This window comes from Ambystoma mexicanum, chromosome 13 (genome assembly GCF_040938575.1).
Source record: "Ambystoma mexicanum isolate Mex_15411 chromosome 13, UKY_AmexF1_1, whole genome shotgun sequence".
In the NCBI taxonomy this organism is placed as follows: Eukaryota; Metazoa; Chordata; class Amphibia; order Caudata; family Ambystomatidae; genus Ambystoma; species Ambystoma mexicanum.
In genome coordinates this window covers 73,177,433-73,198,715 of record NC_090938.1, presented here as the reverse complement: position 1 = coordinate 73,198,715, position 21,283 = coordinate 73,177,433, and the positions used below count along the sequence as shown (strand labels likewise).

Below are 21,283 nucleotides of genomic sequence, written 5' to 3'. Positions count from 1 at the left end.
ATCTAAGCATATACAACCATCCGAAATGCTTTTACGGTAAGTAATGCATTGTCATCTGCCTCGCGGGCCACATATAAAATGGCTTGGAGGGCCGCATTGTGGCCCGCGGGCTGTATGTTGCACAACCCTGGTCTATACGTTTGCCAACCGCTTTGACATTCTTCCTAATGCGTTCAAGGTGCAGTTGCCATCTAATGCCTCAGTGTATTTTTCCTCAGAATTGGATGTTTCCAACTCTGAGTGTGAAGAACCTATTATGAATTTTATTAGACTAGATGCGGCTCCTGCCTCTAGATGGCAAATCTGAAGAGAGGCAGGGGTTGCGGCAGAGGTCGAGGACGCAATATACCAGGTGGAAGAAAACATGCAGGGGACATCGAGGGCAGCGATTAAAGAACAGATAATCAGAGCAGGTTAACTCGCTCTGGGACACAAGCAAAAATATAGTATCCAGAAGCAAAATGCAAGTCATTAATTTATCATCATATCCGTTGAGTCAATCTGTTAAATCTTTTGGAGCTGGCCTGAATTGTTGCCCCAGTCAGCTGTTTGAGTATGGTCAAAACCGTCTAGACTTTGAACAGTTTTTTTTCATGAACTAAAATGGAAAACGTTTTTTGCCATTAATACTCCCAAAAAAGTTGTTCTGTTATTCCACATGTTGGCTGAACTGAATTGTGTATTGAAGATATTTTCTCGTTGCCAAATCTGGCCAGTGTGGAAGACCCACTTTTTTACTCTACCAATATCAATTTTAAGGACTTTGACATTGATACTGGGTGGACATAATCTTCCTGGTTGCAACCCAAATCTAAGTTCAATTCGCCAATGCCGAGTGGGGGCTGTATGGAGGCCTTCCATGATTTTTGCATAGCAGATGTATACGACTGACGTCTGTCTACAAGAGGTAGTAATTTGAATAGATCTCAAATGGATCCTTTAAAATAATTACAAGGTTTGAAAGATGTTGTAATCAAATCCTCAGAAAAGGGCTTTAACAGTGTACTGCTGGACTGTGAAGATTTGTTACAGAAGCCTGCAGGCATCAACGATTGTATGTGTTGTTCATAGCTAAGTCAATCCCTTCCCTAGGTTACAATCTCAGTTGATGGCATTAGTTACTAAATGGAAAGAGGCTGGGATGATCGATGGGGATTTGTTGACCTTTTTTGTTCCTCCTGCCTTTACTATTCTTACTATTTTAATTTTTTTCTTAAGATCCACAAATCCTTTTTTAACCACCCGGGAGACCCATTGTCACTTTGCCAGGATCATTAATGGAGAATATATCAAGCCTCATCAATGAAACTTTGATTTTGTTATTTTTTTATATTCCTTTCTGAATGACTCTTAAGGACTTTCTGCATCATATACATGAGGTTCCCTAGGAAGATAGTTTTGTTCTGGCCACCTTGGATGTCAAATCACTGTACACGTCTATGGATCACTCAGTAGGGGTTAATGCATGCCGTTATTTTTTTACAAAACAATTCCTGAATATGTGGTCACACAGTAATATGATTTTGGAGTTGTTGGAATTTTGTGTAAATAATGTATTTTGTTTAAAGACATTTTTCATCCAGTACGAGGGACTGCCACAGCACTTCCTTGGCTCCTTGATATGCAGACCTTACCACGGGCTGGTGGGAGGCCACAATCCTATCTGAAATCATGACTGTACTATTTGACCACATTGTCGCTTGGTGGCTATTCATCGATGATCTGTTTGTTCTAGTTGGGTTCAATTTGTCAAAAGAATCCATGTCAATACTGTAAATTTAGCATTAACAAAGTCAAAAGTATTTCTGAGACTGGCTATTTAGACGTGAAAGTTACCATGGATAAGGATGGGATACACACCAGTCTATAAAAAAAACTAACTCTGGTCTACCATTACATTCAACCAGTAATCATCCCACCAGCTGCAACAAAAGTATTCACTATGGAGAGTTTGTGCGGTACCGTAGGAATTGCTCTGATCTGGTTCAATTTGATAAATGTTAGAGGCATCGCATGACTTTTTATCGCAAGGTTATTCCTAGGGCACCATAGAGACTGCATATCTTAAAGCTAGACAACTTGACCGGGATTCATTTTTGAACACCAACAGATCTCTGGATGTAAAGATGAGTAACATTTGAACCTTCTTCCTACAATATAAGAAAAATCATCCAAAAACATTGGCATCTATTAGCGATGGACAATGATTTGATGCCTTTGCTTTCGAGGCAACCTACTTTGACTTTTAGAAGAGCATCCTCATTACGAGACATATTGGTGCGCGTTTTCTCCAACCCCGTTGTAAAATGGCTCTACAGACTTGTTGGTTATCTACATTACCCACTGGTTTCATGAAATGTTTAAGGTTTGCATTCATGCCATCCCATGTAAAGGGTTCAAACATCCTATCACTGCAGAATCACATACTATTTAACATTTAATAACATGTGATGCCACTTTTGTTTATGTATTGTGCTGTCCCTGCAACAAGTGGTATGTGGGCAGCACCAATTGTAAATTAAAGATGAGGATCCTACAACATTTAAGAGCCATCAAGACGTTCGATCCCTCTTATCCGATGGCTAAATATTTTAAGGAAGTTAATGGAAATAATCACCAGCTGCTAACATTTTTTGTTGTGGCCCATATACCCATTCATCCCTGAGGGGGAGATGGAACCTTGAAATTACGCCAGCTTGAGACCAAGTTTATTCTGGATTTCGACATGAAAGCCCCACATGGCCACAGTATTGATGACGAACTATATACTTTCTTCTGAGTTTAATAGTCTTCCTCCAGATCCTTTATATATTGATTAGATTTTCTATGTGTTGTTGTTACATATTGGTTTTTCATGAATTAGCTTAATGTACTGCTGTTCTGTTTCTATAAGCTTATTTTAGCTTAGTAATTCCTCCTTCTGTCCATCTTAATGTGTCCTCAGAGTTGTTCTATTTTTGACTTGGGTCACATTAAGGTACATGTGCTGTAGGTGTCACTCTTATTAGTCCATTGCATTATTGTTGCAATTTTGTGAGTTGACCAATGTGTTTTTGGGTTTCTACTTTGTATTGATTATCGTTTTGAGGCACCTTTTACCTTCCTGGCTCCCCCAGCAGGTGACATTGTATATAGGCAACAGAACTGATATTATGTTTTAAATAGCCAGGCTGTTGTTACCATTATATGGTTTCAGCATGGCTATTCACTTTAAGCATTTGGACTTTAAGCATTTGGACTTTATCAGGTTGCTACATGCAGTGGCATTTTGATTGCTCTGATATTTAAAGGTATTTTGCACTTTATCGTGTTATGTAGAGGTTTTTTTATTACAGTTGTCTTTCATCACATTTGCACTTTTACTGTATGATTTAGGTATCCATTACAATGTGTTGTCTTTTCTAGGCACTTAGTTGACTTCAACTGTAAACTATATCATATGGAGGGAGGGAATTGGTGAGGTTTTAATCTATTTTCATCGTGATTCACGTGTCTTCTCTGGCTGTATATACATTGTGACTTGAATAACCGTCTAGTTGGTGTTACTGCATCATATTTATTTTGCCCACTTTGGGTCACATTTGTCTGTGCTTTACATTTGGCATTGCATTTTATCAGGATTTACATCATGCAGTCAATAATAATGTGTGATGCTGGAAATGCATCGGTGGGGGGCAGGGCCTCTGTATCCTTGTACTGCTTTTTATTGTGTGTTCTGTCATGTTTTCTGTGCAGGAGTTCATGTAGGACTCCTGGCGGTGCAGCTCTCCTTTGGTTTGGTGAACAGACTCATGGGATACCCTTATGGCACCCATGGGTGGGGGTATAACCCTGTACCCCTAGTGTATGTTTCTGGGCACCTGTGTGTGGCCCACAGAGCAGGGTATGGGCTGGTGGCAGCTCTAGGCTGAATTTGACAGGTGCTCCGAGTATCCTCCATTTTGGGATACCCAGGCCCTGCCATTGGAATCAGTTGATTCCTGATAGGAAACAAGTTGGCCCCTGTGGCCTCTTGCTTTCTATTGCCTGTTACCTTGTTTTCCCAAAGTCCTGGGAAGCCCTGACTCTGTCCCTTCCCCCTGACCGGCTGTTGGGTGGAAGTTCCATATATGGTATTGTTGTGAAGTCCAGACCAGACTGGCTGGAGCCTTCCCAGTGACTGTATGTTGTAGGTACACCCTGTGGGTGGGACCTGGGTGAATGGAGTGTGTGACGAATACACATTCTGTGTTGTGGGTGTCTAGTATCTGGTGTTTGACACAATGACTGAGACAGCCCTGCCCGAAACTGGTATGAATACCGTGTGGAGTGTTGAATGGCTGGGTACTTGTCCCAATACACATAACTTTTGAGTGTCTGGAGAGGAGTGAATGGCCTGAATGCACTATGCACCTGATTGGCTGCCTGCCTGCCTGAGTGCCCTTCTGACCGATTGTTTGCCTGAGTGTGACCCAGCAGAATGAATGGGAGATCAACTAGTATATCTGGGGGCCTCCCACTGCTAGAATTCGTATTCAGAAGCTGAAGAGAGACTGGAGTTGAAACGGAAGCTTAACCTTGAAGCCCTGCTGGAAGTGAAGAATTGCTGTTGGTCTCCTTCATAAATCTTAAAGCTGCTGTGTCTCCAAGGACTGACCCAGAGAGGACCTGGTAAGGCGCCCCCTTCCCGAGCTACGAGGGACCATCGTGCACCAGCTGATCTTTGCCAAAGCTCCCTGGTCTGGTAGATAGACCTACGACAGGCTGCCGACCGGAGACAGGGACTGCTGCGGAATCCCAAAGAGAAGCGCCCGGACTGCCACTGTCGACGACCGCCGCCGCCGTGCTCCCATTTGCCTAAGAACTTCATTTGATCTAAGGACGCTCTTCTCCGCATCGTCGCCGCTCTATCCTGCTGGAGAAGGCCTGACCGTCAACGCGCTGAGGAGCATCCGCTGATGGGTTTCTCGCCATCCAAAGACCTCAGAGACTCTGACGACTCGACGCCCTTGCTGGGCCACAGTTCTTCAAACTCTTTGTGGTCCAGAACTATCGACACCAAGGTGCCCCGCACACCTCTTCCTTGCAGGACATTTACGCTTCCCCGTCAACTAGCACCGCTAGGACAGAAGCTGCCACTTCACCCTGTTCTGCGTCAGACGTTTGACGACCCGTGACTCCCGCCTTAAAGGGAGGGCTGTCGATTCCCCGACGAGGAACGCTACAACACCAGGTACTTTGGGGTTGCAGAACTATTGGGAAGTCTCTTGTGAACAATATATGGACGGGGCTTGTGATATCTTTATTCTACAGGTTGCCCAGGTGGGGGGGGGATCTCCACACAGAACTGTGTTTCGGTAGCAGGGCCAGTATTCTGCCAATTGTGCTTTCCTCTTTTTTCTACCCAGCAGGCACGGGACCCACGTCTGGGCATACCCGTCATTCTAAACCTTCCAGCCTTCCAGCCATCACCTCTTTATTTTTGCTATGTGACCCCGAGTGGGACGGGTATGCCCAGACGTGGGTCCCGTGCCTGCTGGGCCTAGAGACCCAAGCTACTCCTCACTGATGAGGCCCAACAAGGCCGAAACTTTTTTTGGGGATGCTTGTGGTCTCGTGCAGAAGGGATGTGACCTAGCAGTTCGGGCTGGACTGCCCCTTTTGGGGTGGGGCTAAGCCTGATTTGCATATGGTCTTTCCCCTTCTGTAATGGCTTGGCAGGCGAAGAACGATGGTCTGGAGGGTTGCCCAGAGCAATGCCAGAGGTTAAGATTCATTCTAAACCTTCCAGCCATCACCTCTTTTTTTTTTGCTATGCCTGCATTGCTTACATGTCCATGTTTACATTTTAGTACATGTGATTGACAGCATAGTAGGACTAGGACGTTTTAAATGTTCTGTGAGATGACTGCACTTTGTTGTGAACAAGAACTTGGGAGTGCGAAACTCGTCTTTCCTTTTTTATCTGCCATTTTTGTCAATGTCACAATATATATATTTTTTTGTATTAAAGATCTGTGAACTGACTTCATCATAAGTGTTGCCTTGATTTCTTCTGCGATTTCTTCTGCCCCTATACCTTGGAGTGCGGTCCTTGCCGGTCTCAAGCGTTTTTCTTTGTGTGTGATTGTTATGAAGACGCTCTTGACATCAGGTAAGTCTTCAGAATAAGCATTTATTAAGTTAACAGGAGAAAAGACCCCCAACAACAGCAGAGGACCCCTTCTCAACCAGATAAATTCAACTAACAATACAACACTGAGAGCAACACAAACACACATAGGTTCTATGACCTCACTAGAACCGGAGGTAATAAGCATTCCATGGCAAATCTTTCCTTTAACCAACAGTGACCCCATGTAATCAACATCATAACACATCTTCCTCTTTTTCAAATGCCCTTCACAGTACAACCAGCTCTTCACACATGACCTCTCTTCACTGTAGCAACTCTATCTTTATAACCTGACCGCCAGCCACACACACTGCACCCTTCAAAACAGCAACCACACTGACCGGATCTGAATATAGTGAATCTCCCTTTTTTTCTTTACCACACCTTTCTTTATTCTTACCCAGTCGCCACTCCACATGTAACTCCTTTCTGCCTCTTCTTTCATTTTCTCTCATGACCCATTCACTCTTCTTTTTAAGTACATTTCTCACCTCATCAATAACATCCGACTCCCTACTCCTCCCTAACCATGGAGGGCACGCCATTGAGAAAGGTTTCCGACCCCTCATGAGTTCGAATGGACACAGGCCAGTGGTCGCATGAGGCGCCATGCGCAATTCCCACATCCTGTTTTGAATGGCTACCAATTTATCAAAACCACATTCTTCCCCCATGCCAATGCTTTCCATCACACGTCTGTTCAACCTTTCAACTCCCCTGTTGGTTTCGGGATGATAAAGAGCTGCCCTTTTATGTCTTACTCCACACCTTTTCAAATATGCCGGAAAATATCCACCGGTGAACTGAGTTCAATTGTCAGTAAGGACACTTTCTGGAAGTCCCTCACTCGCAAAGTTCTTTTGCAATACCTTTACCATACGTTCTCCCGAGATTTCCCGCACAATTTTGATATCTACCCACCCGGAGAATAAATCAACCACCAAAACTACGAACCTTCCCCGACCATACCGTAGATCAACAGGACCCAGGATGTCCATGGCTATGTCACTCCAAATTTTAGATGGAACACCGACATCAACTAGAGGCTGCTTCCTAGCCTCGACCCCCTTTCCACTCTTGATACACAAATGGCACTCACCTAAACGATTCTCGACCTCCTTGTCGAATCCCGGCCACCAATAGTCTGATCTTAATACCCCTTTGGTTTTGGTAATGCCAATATGGCCACTATGTGCCAAGTCAATAATTTTATTGCGAATACCCACTGGAGCTACTGCTCTCTCCCACCTGAACAGTATGTCATCCGCAAGTGATAGTTCATCTTTCACCTCCCAATAAGGTCGCTCCCCCTCTGCCAACTCCGATTTATTAGGCCAAACTGAGGTTCCCACATACGTGATCACCTTGTGAATTATCTCATCCTTTCTCATCTCCTCCAGCCACTCTTGTTTGGATACAATTCCTTCTGTGTTCACAAACACCATTTACATATCCTCATCTTCTAACCCTTCCTGAGATGCGACTCTTACCCTTGATAGATTGTCAGCAAGCATATTTTATTTCCCAGGTATTACCTCCATTGTAAAGTTATGGGCTTGCATCCTAGTGACCCACCCGGCTACTCTGCGCGAGATTTTGTCTAGGCCTTTAGTTTCAAAGATAACCTTCAAGGGTTTGTGATCCATCCGGAGCACAAACTCCACACCCCACACAATTTCTAAATCGCTCAACTGCCCAATAACATGCCAGGGCTTCTTTTTCAAGAACCGAATATCGTAACTCTCCACCTTTCAGGCCACGTGACGCATGTGCGATCACCTCTTCCAATCCATCTTCTTGTTTCTGTGAAAGGACGGCAGCCAGACCACCCTCACTAGCATCAACAGTAATAATAGTTTTCTTGTGTCAAAACATCCTAATGGTCTAGCCATATCTATCCCCTGTTTGATCCTTGTAAATTCTAAATCACACTCACGATTCCATATGAACTCGGTGCCTTTCCTTAAAATTGTCCTCATTTCCAGCACTTTGGTGGCATAATTTACTACAAATTTTTGATAAAATTTGGTCATACCTAAGAATGAACGTAGTTCACTTTTAGTAATTGGCCTTTCAATTTCCTTTATGAAATTCCCAATACTCTCTCTGGGTTTCACCCCCTCAGATGACACCTCGTGACCCAGATCGTCCACTTTGGATACAGCAAATTTACACTTTTCTTGCCTTGATTTCTTGCCACATTTACAACTTCGGTGTTGCTCTTCTTTAGCTCTCCAGATTCGTTTTTTGATAATTTGGCGACACAGACTAACAAGTGTTCTACACTTCTTGCAATGTCTAATACTTCATCCAAATTGGGCTCATACCTTAACCATAGTTCTTCGCGTATGTTATTGGACCTACAGTGTGTCATGAACTGGTCGCGTATATGTTCGTCAAATGCCTCTTGAAATTTGCAAGATAATGCCAGGTGTCACAACACTGTCACATACTCTTCCACAGATTCTCCAGAAGCTTGTACACGCATGCGGAAATTATAGCGTTCCAGTATTGTGCTGGTTTTAGGATTAAAATGTTTGTCCAGTTTCATCGGAGCCAAATCAAATTCATTTACAGCATCACAGCTGCCATCTCCCAAGGGTTGGGGAAGTGTTTCATATATTCTATGGCCTTCATACCCTAGGAAATGTAATAGTAATGCCAATTTCCTTTCGTTGGAATATGATATTCCGCCGGCTGCCTTCATATAATGTTAGAATCTTTTGCACCACTGGGCCCACATAATTTTTGCTGGGCCTGGAACTGGCATGAAAATTGGTGGACAAGTTATGCCAGGCAAACCTGCCATGGTCAGTAGCTGTAGCTGGTCCTTTATCCTTCCTCAGTCACACAGTAAGTACTTTGTATCCAATCCACTTTGTAATTGCAAATTTACCAAATAGACTTTAATGTGCACTAGATGCAGTACAGACACTGGAACGAAACGCCCTTCAACTTCTTGCCACTTTCTTTTCATGTGTCTCTGGTAGGTAAACTTGCAAGTAAGAACCTTCCACTTTCACTTTCCCCTATTGCTATGGTCCTTCGTGCTCTCTTGTGCTGGCTTCGTGTTTCATAAACACAACCTAATGCTGCTAGCCATTCACAGCCCCAGGACTTTCCAGCTGCCTAGAAACTGTAGTAGTCCGCACAACGAAATCACAGGTTGCTGCCGGCACAAACGGAATCGGAACAAATCTACTTTCGTGCTGCGCACCCACTACCGTACATGCAGTAGACTTCTTACTCGCTTTGCTTTCCCCTCCCTTTCCATGAACACACGTCAGTTTTGAATGGACGTAAAGGAAAGGGGAAGCAGCGTCTCTCCAAAGCTGCGATAGGTCTGCCACGGGACTTCGCGGGGCTTCGCTGCAATGTCGGCAATGTCTTTTCTGGGCGGCTGAATCAGCAAAGCAAAGCGAGCCTTGCGATCGACGGGGAAACTATGGGCGGGCGCAAGCACTTACTTGGCAGCAGGTCAGCCGGACTTCATTTGGTGGCCGCTGCAACGCTTGGGGAAGCGGAGCGGCCTAGTGCACGAAGCAGCATACAATGGGGTCTTTCCCTCGGCGGCCGCTGCTACGCTTGTCGGAAGCGGAGTGGCATACGAACCGGGTCGTTGCTGGGAGTCTTCTGTTAACATCCCATCCTCGTCGCCATTGTTATGAAGACGCTCTTGACATCAGGTAAGCCTTCAGAATAAGTATTTATTAAGTTAACAGGAGAAAAGACCTCCAACAACAGCAGAGGACCCCTTCTCAACCAGATAAATTCAACTGACAAAACACAGAACACTGAGAGCAACAGAAACACACATAGGTTCTATGACCTCTCTAGAACCGGAGGTAATAAGCATTCCATGGCATAGCTTCCCTTTAACCAACAGTGTCCCCATGTAATCAACATCCTAACAGTGATATATATAGGCCGCCTGCTTTTAAGAAAATAAGGGTAGGTTTTCTTACTCCTCAGTGAAATATGGTTATCCTGTGCAGTTCTTAAAACGCATCCAGCCCTAGCAAGTTCAGATTACTGTCTTCTCACTCTGAGTCAGCTAGGTGTCTGCTGCTGCCAACTCTTTCCTCTTCCATCTGTTCCCTATTTGCTGCGTCACATTTCCAAACCTTTCCAGCCTTATTAAAGGGAAGTCAATTTGGTTTACTGATATGAGCTTCTCCTTTTCCTAGTAGCCAAAGTCTCTGAACTCTGGTCACATGATCCAGTAATTAACGGTAATAAGAGTGCAGGCCACCATCGTTGGCCCCGTTGATGGGGAGAATTTTAGTTTCTGTGCTACTACCCTCCCTTTTGCTGGACTTGGGGCTTGTGATTTTTTTCCTCCTGAGTCGGACCTTTTTCTCATTCCTTCATGTGTTTTTCCTGACTGGCATTTTTTGTGTTTTACTGTGTTATGGAGTCTGACAAACTCCATAGGCATCTGCATTTTGAATAGTGACAGAAAGCACCTTAGTTGAACTGCTTTCTGAATGTTTGAATACATTTTTTTGGGTGAACTACCGTTACTTAGTAATTCCTATCCCACTTCTCATGTAATATTTGTGTTATTTAACTTGCTTTAAATGGCTGGTGGCAGTAGTTTAATTTTACTACCAGCGTACATCTTTACCGCAGGCTGAACCCTCAGCTGCAGTACAGCACCCATGGGTGTCAATTTTCTCAAAATGGCCCCTGTCTTTTATTTTTCGCTATTTTCTGTTAGTTTCTTCTGGGCTTTTACTCTGTTAGTTGAAACTGGTTTGAGTCCTGAACCCCACCCAGGCTCCAGTGTGTCTGGAAAGGCAGGAAGTGAGGGAGGGTCCCTAAACTTGCCTGACCTTTGTCTCTAGGTGTGCCTGAATGAAACCAATCCTGATTGACCGCATAGGCTGTGTGATTGACTGCATAGGCTCTGTGATTGACCGCATAGGCTGTGAATGAATGGGAAATCACATAAGAAGCATGGGTTTTGGGACTAGAGGGAGAGTCGGCCACTGGAGAAGAACATCTGAAGAAGTGAGATGCCAGCAGCAACCTCCTGGACTGCAAAGTGCCTGGTGAAGCCCTGCAGCTGTGCTGACCCAGTTTTCATATCAACTGGGAAGACCCGCACAGGACAACTTCCTCCCTTGGGCTGGTGGGACCAACTAGCCTCAATACAAGCTTCCATTTGGCGCAACACACGACTTGCTGTGCCTCACCAGAGCTGCAGAAGCCCAATGCTAGGGGTCCTGTGACCATTGACAAGTGCATCGTCTTGCAATCCGGCCAAATCTTCTTGGGCATCCCCAGGACCCTAGAGACACCAAATCTTGATCCAGAGTCCCCTCACCAGAGTCCAGGACAGAGGGAGGAAGCTTCTAACCAGAGATATTCGTTCTTCATTGACGCTGAGGCAAAAAGGCACCAAAACACCCAAGCGCCGCTGAAACAAAGGCAATACTTAGCTGAGGAGTCCCTCTCCTGAATACTGCCACAGGAGTCCACCAGATGTCCTTCCTTTCGTCATCATGACCAAGGTCCAGTAACAAGGGTCTGCCAAGCTGTAGGAAAGAGGAATCCAGATGGAAAATGTTTCTTCGAATCACAGGTACTGGAGGGCTTGGGGTGTTCACCTTCTAGCCATACCTGGTGCTTCCTATCCTGCAAAGTGCTTTTGTTCCACTTAAAAGTTGACCACCTAACAGCTTGTGCTCTCTACAAAGTAGTTCACTTGAGTTACTGTGCTTTCTTCTGAACTTACAAACCTTGTCAAGACTTTATCTAAGAAGTGCATTGTGACTATTGACTTTGTCCATTGACTTTGGCTGTCCTAGCTCCCTAAAGGCACTCCTCTGAACCTACTGACTTTGGCAATACTTGTTCCTTCATAGGTTATAATTGTGATTACTATTATTGCTTGGATAAAAGTAGATCTGCCTCACTTTAGGACATAGTAATTGTTTTACAAACTTGAATGTTCTCAGTCTTATTGTAACCTTTCCTTCCTTTATAAACTCAATACTGACCTGAAGTCACATCCGTGTGCTGGAAAATGTTTCCATAAAGTATGTACCAACGTTTATTGTCCTTTACAAACTGAATCCAAACTTTGAAAGTTACTAGTAGATAAAGCTTTTTAAAGAATGCTTATTTAAACTTTGTGTATATTATAAATATTAATATAACGTTAAGTGTGTAAGTGTGTGTTGGCTACGTGTACTTAGTGATTTCAATTGTACAGCTCACGTACCTCTCTTAAGATGAGCCTGGTTGCTCAGTCACACTACCAACTTGTGTAGTACAGGCCTATATTAAAAGGTGGGGTACGTAATACCATGCAGAAAAGTATTGTGTGCATCACCAGTTGGACTGCACCAATTCTTACCTAACACCCATTACCATTTACCTCCTAGACCCGAGTGGTCAGAGTGGAGTGCACCAGCAACTGAACCCACCCCACCCCTTGCTTATCAAGATTAAATGACTGCTTCTGCCCCTGCAAGGTTTTGAACGTAGCACGTGCCACCCCATGTGTAAATGTGATAGTGGGTTTTATGTGGGTTTGTGAAGCCATAGTAAGACCCTGTGTCGCAAGCCATCATAGACTGAAGCCTATTCCTCTGTTTTGTCGGTTGTGTTTCTATTTTTTTAATTTCATGGCTGGATAACTTTGTGAACATCAACTCCAATCGAGAGTGCCGAACTGGGCTTGGTAGGTAGCCTTTTTAAAGTGCACAATCCTCTGGCTACCCCGCCGGCGCGCATCTACTTATAAGGTATTACTGGGTCTGCAATCAAAGGATAAAGTAGTGCGAAGCAAGAGGTGTATCACTGCGCTGTAGTGAAGCTACCAAATTGCAAGTGTTTCAGGAACACTAGTTCTTTCAGTGAATGGGGGTCCTTTTAAGTGTGGCTTACTGCATGTCTGTGGAGAAATAATTATTTAACTTAATTTCTTGGTAGATGAATGGTTTCCCCATCAGAGCCAATCGCCTGCTCGCAAACTATTGGGAATGTTCCCCCTATTTATTTCTTTGTTTCTAAATTTTATGAGTTAACCTCTTAACATGTTTTTCTTATTTCATAGTTCACCTCTTCTTGCTTCAGTCAGCGAAGATTGCAGTGTAGCAGTTTGTGATTCTAATCTCTTCGAAGTGTAAGTACCTGATGTTTGATAGGAGCTTGTTGGGTATGTTTGTAGTGAGTTTTGATATTTACCATCTACTGCTTATTATTGGCCTCAACTTCTTATCCTATTGCCATCCCGTGGTGAACTGTATTTTGGAGTTTTAAGAAAGTTAGGCCAAAGTCCCGTTCTGGTTTCACTGCCACTGTTCCGGCTGTTAACCTTTGTCTCTCCCTCCTGTGTAAAGGGATAATGAAAAAAACCTGTTGTGCCAATTTAAGTCCGAAAAAACATTTGTTATGGTATTGGGAACAACAATTATCATATTTATTGATGCAAAGGAAGAGAAATTACATAAATTATTGTAGTTCTAGTATTGATGTTTATCATGAAGACTTGTTGCTTAATGTACAAAAACATCTTTTGAGAAATAATCTTTAACAATTTGTTTTTTTATTACCCAATTGGCATGTTTTTTCACTATTTTATGGCAGAAATCATTAAGGTTAATAGACAAGGCAGATGCACTTTGAAAATATACATGCTACAGTAGGCTCTTGTAGCATGGACAAGTAGCATCTGATCTGACTCCTTCTGCTAACAGTTGAGGATGGCATCATAATCTGTTTAACATTGTCTGGTTTATTTTTTATTTCTCTTTGACCGCTCCCTCTGATGACCCTCGCAGGGCCTTCCTTTTCTATCTAGCTGTTATGAAAAGAACTAGGTGATGCCTATTTGGATGCTGATAGCTCAATGTTCTTTGTGCATCTTGCAGCATATATAGAAGGCCAGACTCGTTTTTGGAGCGATGATTTCTTTTCTTTAAGTGCTATTCCAGCGTATACATTTCAGGTTGCAAGCTACTCTCTAGCCATCAAGTCACTTGCCACCTCAATTCAACACACTTGCAGCGCACTTCTTGTTTGCCAAGAGTCTGTTATCACTAGCCAGCGGGTTGTGGCGAGTACACATTTCAAACTTGTATTAGTCTCACATGTATGCAACTGAGGCTTGGAATGAAGGTCAGCAAATACCAGTTTTATTAATAAGGCGGCATTCAGTTCCTTGTCCTATTTTGGCCCTCTGAGCATATGTGAAGGTCTCTCAAAAGGCTTAACTTCAGGGACTGAAAAAAATTCCTCGGCTATGGTAATGCCTACTCAAAGCTGGCCTGGTTATGTTTTACCATCTGACTGAGAGCTTAGGATGCTCCGAGATACATTTCCCGAAAGTTTATCAGATATTCAAATTCTTTGGGGGAATCCTGTGTCCTCTTTATACTCTTTAGCCCTTTCCCCCTTTGACTATTCCTCCTCTGTTGACTTGGTTAAGATAAATGTCTTAATTATCGTAAGGATTATAAGGCCCCTGTCACGTGGTTGACATTGACCGACACACAAAGGACAAAAGGGTGTGCTTTGCAAAAGGGACAGTGAACAAATTGTGCCTAAATAAACTGTCAATGTCCGAATTACTAAAGTTGTGAGAATGGTTATTCACTGGAGCATCTGTAGAAAATGTCAAACAAAAAAACTCGTATGGTATAATTGTTTGAATTTCGGCTCTAGGATTTTGTACAATTATACCATACGTTCCCATTGTAGCGAGCAATGGGAGCACGAGTTCCGGCCCCTGCTTTCTATAAAATAATTTATTTTATTTTTTATTTTAAGAGGGACCCTGCTGCACCAGTTCACATCCTCATAAGTGAAGGCAACTGGCGTTGCAGGGAGATAGGGGAGTTGGCAGCGCACAGTGTGCTGCCACAGTGCCTTGGTGTAAAGCGCTCTATAAATAAATCAATCAAATCAATCAAAAGCTAAGTAGGGGTGGGTGGGTAAGGGGATGTGGGTAAACTAGTGCATGATTATACCACAGCGCGCATTATGAATTAGAAATGTTCGAATTTGTAATTTTGCGCTGTGGTATAATCTCCTTCATCCATTCTCCTGGATGTGGTTAGTGCTTCAGGGCAGCCTAACAAGAGTCTCAGTGGAAATAGTCTTCAAACAATTAAGTTGTCCCAGTTTGCAGTAAGTCTTGGGCCAAGCCTCCCCTAGCTAACTAAAATAACTAGCAAGCTTATTGCCCTGTTTTTAAGGGGCTCCCGCACTCTTCTAGCTTTAAGAGCGAGAACTTTCACCTGCCTCTATTCTGAACTGGGTCTAGTTGGGTGTGTGAATGGTGGGCCTTCCAGCAGGTCTATGAACCCAGAATAAGCTTCTTTCTCTCACTGTGCATTTCAATAGGTCCTGGTACTCCTGTAACCTACTCCAGTCAAACTCTGCCTCAGCGGCCTGTTTTTACTGGGTCCTGCCCCTAACACGCGCACGTGTTGTGCGCTTGCTTTTGCTGTTGTGCTCCCTCACGCTAATACTTAAAAGCTTCTTTTGCTTCTGTTTAGTTTCTTTTCTGCACTCCATTCCCACGTCCTTCACCTCCTGGATGTTCTTCTACTCCTCTTTTCACGCTTCCCCTTTCCAGATGTTGCTCCACTCCTGCTTCCTTCAACAAATCTTCCACCAACTCCTAACCACTTCCCTCTCTCTCCTTTCTTTTATTATCCACCTCTCATCCATGCTCTGTCGCTCCAGCGGTCCCCCTCTCCTTCCCACCTTCTTAAAACATTTTAGAACCTCTTGTTTAATAGCCAGTTAAACATGTGTTGGTGAGTTTTACACAAGTTACTGTCTGTGATAGAACTTGGAAACTTCCACTTTAGTTGACAGGGTTTTAACCCAAAGGCTTGGTAGCATGGCTGTGCATCCAGGCTTAGTCTAGGAGGGAAAAGGGCTGTAGTGAGGCACTCTTAACTCTTGTAACTTATGTTAACCCTTTCTTAACTACTCTTCGAAAGTCCAACCCTATAGTTTGAGTCAAGGGGGATACTGGGGTGTCCGGTGACCTAAGTTTAAGGAGGAAAGAGGCAGGTACGCAGCAGTCCGAGCAAAGTCTATGAAGGTTTCTTCAAGTTTGCAGGTAAGTAAGAGTTTTTGTAATTTATAGCCCAATGAGTTGTTCACCCCAACGGGAGACTGGGTGCCCCATAGGAGGGTGCAAGTAACTGCTTAACTGCAGTCCCCAAGAACACCTGAGCAACGCAGCAAGACCAAGATAAGTACCTAAGATTACGACAGTACTTTATCAATGAAGTGCAGCAGGTTGGTCCCCAAGGTGAAGCGACAGTTGTCCCCGGTTCGGGTTTCTTGGCCTGGATGGCTGGAGGACTTTAGAAGATACAAATGGATGCACTTGAACATTGGGACGTCCAGCAGTGAATCTTCGTGGTACTGGTGCATTGGAGCCCTTCTCAGGCTTCTGTTCAGTGACTGTTGTCATCCGGGAGACATTTCTTCAGTTCTTGGTCCACGACTTGGAAAGGGGACTTGAAGGAATGGAAAAGTGTCCCTGCAGGCCCAGAAGGATGCCCAAGATTTAGCCAGATACACACTTCACACAAGGTTGCACTGCAAAATGGTACAGGTCCCATGTTTTTGCGAGTTTTCAGCCCAGGAAGTTCGCAGCTCTTCGTGCGATGGTGCAAAATGCAGGTTGTCTTAAGACTGGTTAGGCCCACCAGTCCAGGGGAGGAAGTAGTCTTCAAGAGATCTTCCCTGTCGCTCTGAATTCAGGGTTTGGTCTTCAGTGGTCACAACAGAGCTAGCTGTCGTTAAAAGTTGCTGGGACGTCGTCCTACGAATTCTTTGGATTGTCACTCAAGTGGTCGACTGATGATCAGCCCAGGACCTTCGCCTTGTATACAAGAAAACTGAGCCCACCAGTCGCCATTCAAGGCTTCCATGCAAATCTGGGGTGGGGAGGGGCTGTACCAGGGGGAAAGCCAGCCTCCCAGTTTCAACTGGTTCCAGGCAGTCGCACTGTAAGACAAAGGCCAGGGGAGTTTCAGTTCCCTCATCCACTTCCTGTCCTTTCAGGCACTCGGAGAGCCCCCAAAAATAAAGATCCATCAAGACCTTACCACCCAGGAAGGTAGAAGGCTCAAGTAAGAACAAAGAAAGAATAACTCTTCATTAACAGGTCTTCAAGTACAGCCGACAATTTGGGCAAATGTTACAGTCCTGTGTCCCTACTCCAGCTGTGAAAGAAGCCTGCGGTAGAAGTCCACAAAAAGTCATGCAAAAAGGTACACTGCCACCAGCCTGTCAGATGAACTTGCACCAGTAACTAAAAGGTACTGGAACAATGAGAAAAGAGACCATGTTTTCTCTCAGCACTCCCCAAAGGTGGGGTGTGCTGACCCCACCAAATAAAATACAAGAGGCACAAAAGGGTGTCCCTGCGCCCTAAAAGTATTTTATTTTTTGTTTGTTTTTTTAACCACTTTATTTTTTCCAACAGTTGGTGAATGGTTATTTCACATTACAATATGTACTTGCATATCTGGTACAATACAGCCACTTTCCAAGTATGACATACAAAACAAAATCGGTGCCCCTTAAGGACACAACCAGCATATACGGCTTCAGTTAGACATTTCCGAGAGTTACAAGCGAAAATCTTGCCATATATCTTTAGATTCACTACACTCTAATGTTAGACGGTATTATTCGCCCATACCATATCATGTTACCAGTCTGAGAAGATAGGTGGACGTTTGCACGTCGAGTGTTGAATGCTGTTGCCCGTCCAGTTATGAATCCTGCTTGGATCTCATGGACCATGTACGGCAAAAAGGGAGTTAGTCTGGTTGCCAGCACTTTTGCAAACATTTTTTATTCTGTTTATTAATGACAGCGGTCTATATGATCCGCATTCAGTGGCCGGCTTATCTGGTTTAAGAATAATAAGATTTATGACCTCTTGTTGAGAGCGCTTTCTCCCACAGCCCGGAGCAGGTGGGGAGCCAACACGTCTCCAAACCCAGGAGCCCTACCATTCGGGAGGTCTTTAATAGCTGTGATTATTTCCTCACAACTAATGGGTATCTCTAGGGCTATTTTAGCTTTGCCAGACAGCAGGGTTGTCTGAATCCTCTTCAAATACTCGTTGATTTCAGGGACAGTGGCCTTGCCCTTAGGGGTATCCGGGCACTGAATAAAATTAAAAAATGACTGCATTAATATCTGCATCTGTGTGTGCTGTAGACCCTGCTTGTCTAGTAACTTACAGCGCCTTAATCCAAAGCGCTTTACAGAGCACATATTTACATACAATATCACCCAACCGAAATTGGTACTCATTTATCGACCTCGGAAGGATGAAAGGCTGAGTTGGCCTTGCCGGGATTCGAACCTGTGACCTGCAGATCACGCTCAGATCGCAGCAGCGAGCGCTCAACCCGCTGAGCTAATGTGGGAATGTGTAGTCCCCCTCACCAGGCCAATCATACATGCCAACACCCTACCCGGCCTGTCTGCTTCCCCATATCGCCTGCTGCGGCTGGTTTGTCAAAATATCTCAATTCTCTGCCCTCCCTGAAAGCATCTAGTTTCCTCTACATGTCCATTTGTATTTATTGTGAGGAGCCTTGTGCACACCTTTTGTAAGACGTGCAAGGCGGACTAGTGGCGCTCCAATTCCCTCCTTGTACTCTTATGGACCCCACATTCGGTTGCAATAGCTATCCCTCTTATGTCTTAAGTTTGCCAACAGTTGCATGCGAAGGCACAGAGGCCATATTTATATCAAAGTTTCAGAGGCTTGTGGATCTGTTTAGATCACATGCTATGCATATGTTGACATCTAGTGGTAGTCGCAGAGTATTACATTTTGTTTTCGAAACTCAAAGACATGTCGACAGGGCGTGCCAGTAATACTATCCCTAGTGTGACGTCCACTGTGTACCCATGGTTCTTCACGCGTCAATGTCCTTCAGATTGTTTTTTTCCACCATCAGTCTGACACAAGTTCCTTCTTCTGACTGACGCCATTACTTACAAAGTTTAAAGTTAGACTTTCTTGCTGTCCATTCGACCATACACCGCAAGACCTCCGCCAATGGCTTTCGGGGACAAGGCCTTTGGTCAATGACGACTCGTCTCGACAAACTTTGTATGCGGCCTACGCAGGCCCCAATGGGCCTTGGCCCTGTACGGTAGGGAGAGTGGGGGAGATCATAATCCAGTTCATTTACAGAATGCCTATTCCCCTATATTTACTTTTATTTCGCCAGGCTGCCATCTTTCCTTACTATGGAAAACGCACCATTAAAATCCTGACCTTCCTGTAACAGGAAGTTTCCCTGGAAGGATTCACACTGTATGTAACCTCTGCTTCCCTAGGGATTACTCCGAAAAAACAGTGCAAGTCCTGCAGACTGTTTTGGCCAATAACTTTAAAGGACCGGAAAAGTAAATGCTGGGCCCACCACGACATGCAGGCAGAGTCCGTCATGGACGTCGAGGGAACCTCCAGCGATGGCAGCATCAGCGTCCTAAGTGAAGCTGAGGGCGATCAGGACCAGATGGATTCCCGTGTGCGAGCCCCTGACTCAGGTCAGCGTTTCGGCTACGGAGACGCCACCCGGCGGCTCAGGCACTCTCACTGCACGGCACACTAAACACACCCCTGTCAGTCGACTGCTTCGTTGACTGATGAGCCACACGCTTTGTCAAAGGGATGGTCTGAAAAATCCCTGTCGTCTGAGCCATCACGTTCGCGATCACATGACAGGCCCCTGAAACAGACTCCAAAATCAGTTTTCAATACCGCAAGCAAATCAGGAAAGTCCTCAGGTTCCAGTGACCATGCGTCGAAAGACGTGTCGACAGCCCCTGCTAAAAATTCAAAGATGATTGAACTCATTACAAAAACACGTCTGATACCTGCCTCAAAGCAAAAACATTGAAAAGCTCAATCTTCGACGCCCCTACCCTCAAAATCACAGGGTTCAAAGCCTAAGGAATACTCTGCCCCTAGGGACACCCTTTCAGGGGCAATGCACCACAGACAGCCCCCAGAGCCTTTACCTGCACCTGGTCCCACAGTGTTACCAAGCTCCTCCCAATGGACACCAGAACAATTTGATAGGGTTATGAGAAGGATGCCTAGTTTTTTATTTTTAGGTCAACACCCAGAGCAACTTAGCAACCTCCTGGAGCCCCCCTCAAGGTGAAGCGGCTAACAAGCAGCCCAACGTCAAAAGAGCCAGCCTGGACCTAACAAACCTATTACATCTACCTATCCGGATGTGTCTGATGACTTATACTATCATGACACTCAAGATTTTCCTGCATGGGGTTTGGCATGGATTCACATGCTCATGAATATTCCCTGTCAGGCTGGGAATCCTCTGTAAAAGAAACCGTTTCACTTTCACTTAAACTGTAGTTCTCCTTTAAACCAACCACTGTCCTCTTTGTCATACTGTCACCACCCAATGACAGTCCTCCCCCTAAGCCCCTCCTCTGGCAGCCATCTTCAGATTTCTACTAAATGCTTCAGTGTTGGGAGTCCTCGGGTTTGCTCTGCGAGCTACTTCTACGTTTTTCTGTGTTTGACAGAAAAAGTTTCTATTTTTTTCCAAAAAAGAGCCTGTGTGCTCTTTTCTCCATCTGCGAACAGTGGGGATCTGTTGTCGGTGAATTTCAGCTCCCGTCAAGGGCGAAGATAGTTGAAGTTTTCAGAAGGAACGGTGAGGCCATCAGGCATACTTCTCACCCTCCGACCATGACGGCGGAGAAGGAAGGACGATCCCTTTTTTAAGTCTTGCACCAAGTGTGGGCTACGGAATGTGTTTGTTGAGGACAAGCGCCTGCAATGCTGCTGTCTGCATCCAGACCACAAGGAAGGAGAATGCGAGATATGCCTCGGTTTCTCCAAGAAGATGGAGAGGCACAGTAGATTGGCGGTGTGGCTAAACGCCAAGGCCTCTGCCCCGTGCTCCGAGCAGGGTCATGCCTGTTGAGAAGAATTCTCAGAAATGTGCTAATTCCCTCCACCTTAGAGACCCCCAGCAACTTTGCTGGATTTTGAGGACTTGATTTTTTAACCTTGAGAGTGAGACTCTTTTTATTATTATTTTTTTTTTCCCCACTCTCTCATGTATTTTAATGTGATTT

General features: G+C 44.6%; 1 protein-coding gene across 1 annotated transcript in view; it reads left to right on the top strand.

The window, feature by feature from the left end:
• The window catches only part of WDR77 (WD repeat domain 77), a 178,119-nt gene that overhangs the window by 137,013 nt on the left and 19,823 nt on the right, over positions 1-21,283 (top strand). Inside the window, exon 9 of the mRNA XM_069633296.1 lies at positions 13,221-13,289. Within this exon, the coding sequence (XP_069489397.1) occupies positions 13,221-13,289 (69 nt within the window). The remainder of the gene's footprint in view (positions 1-13,220; positions 13,290-21,283) is intronic.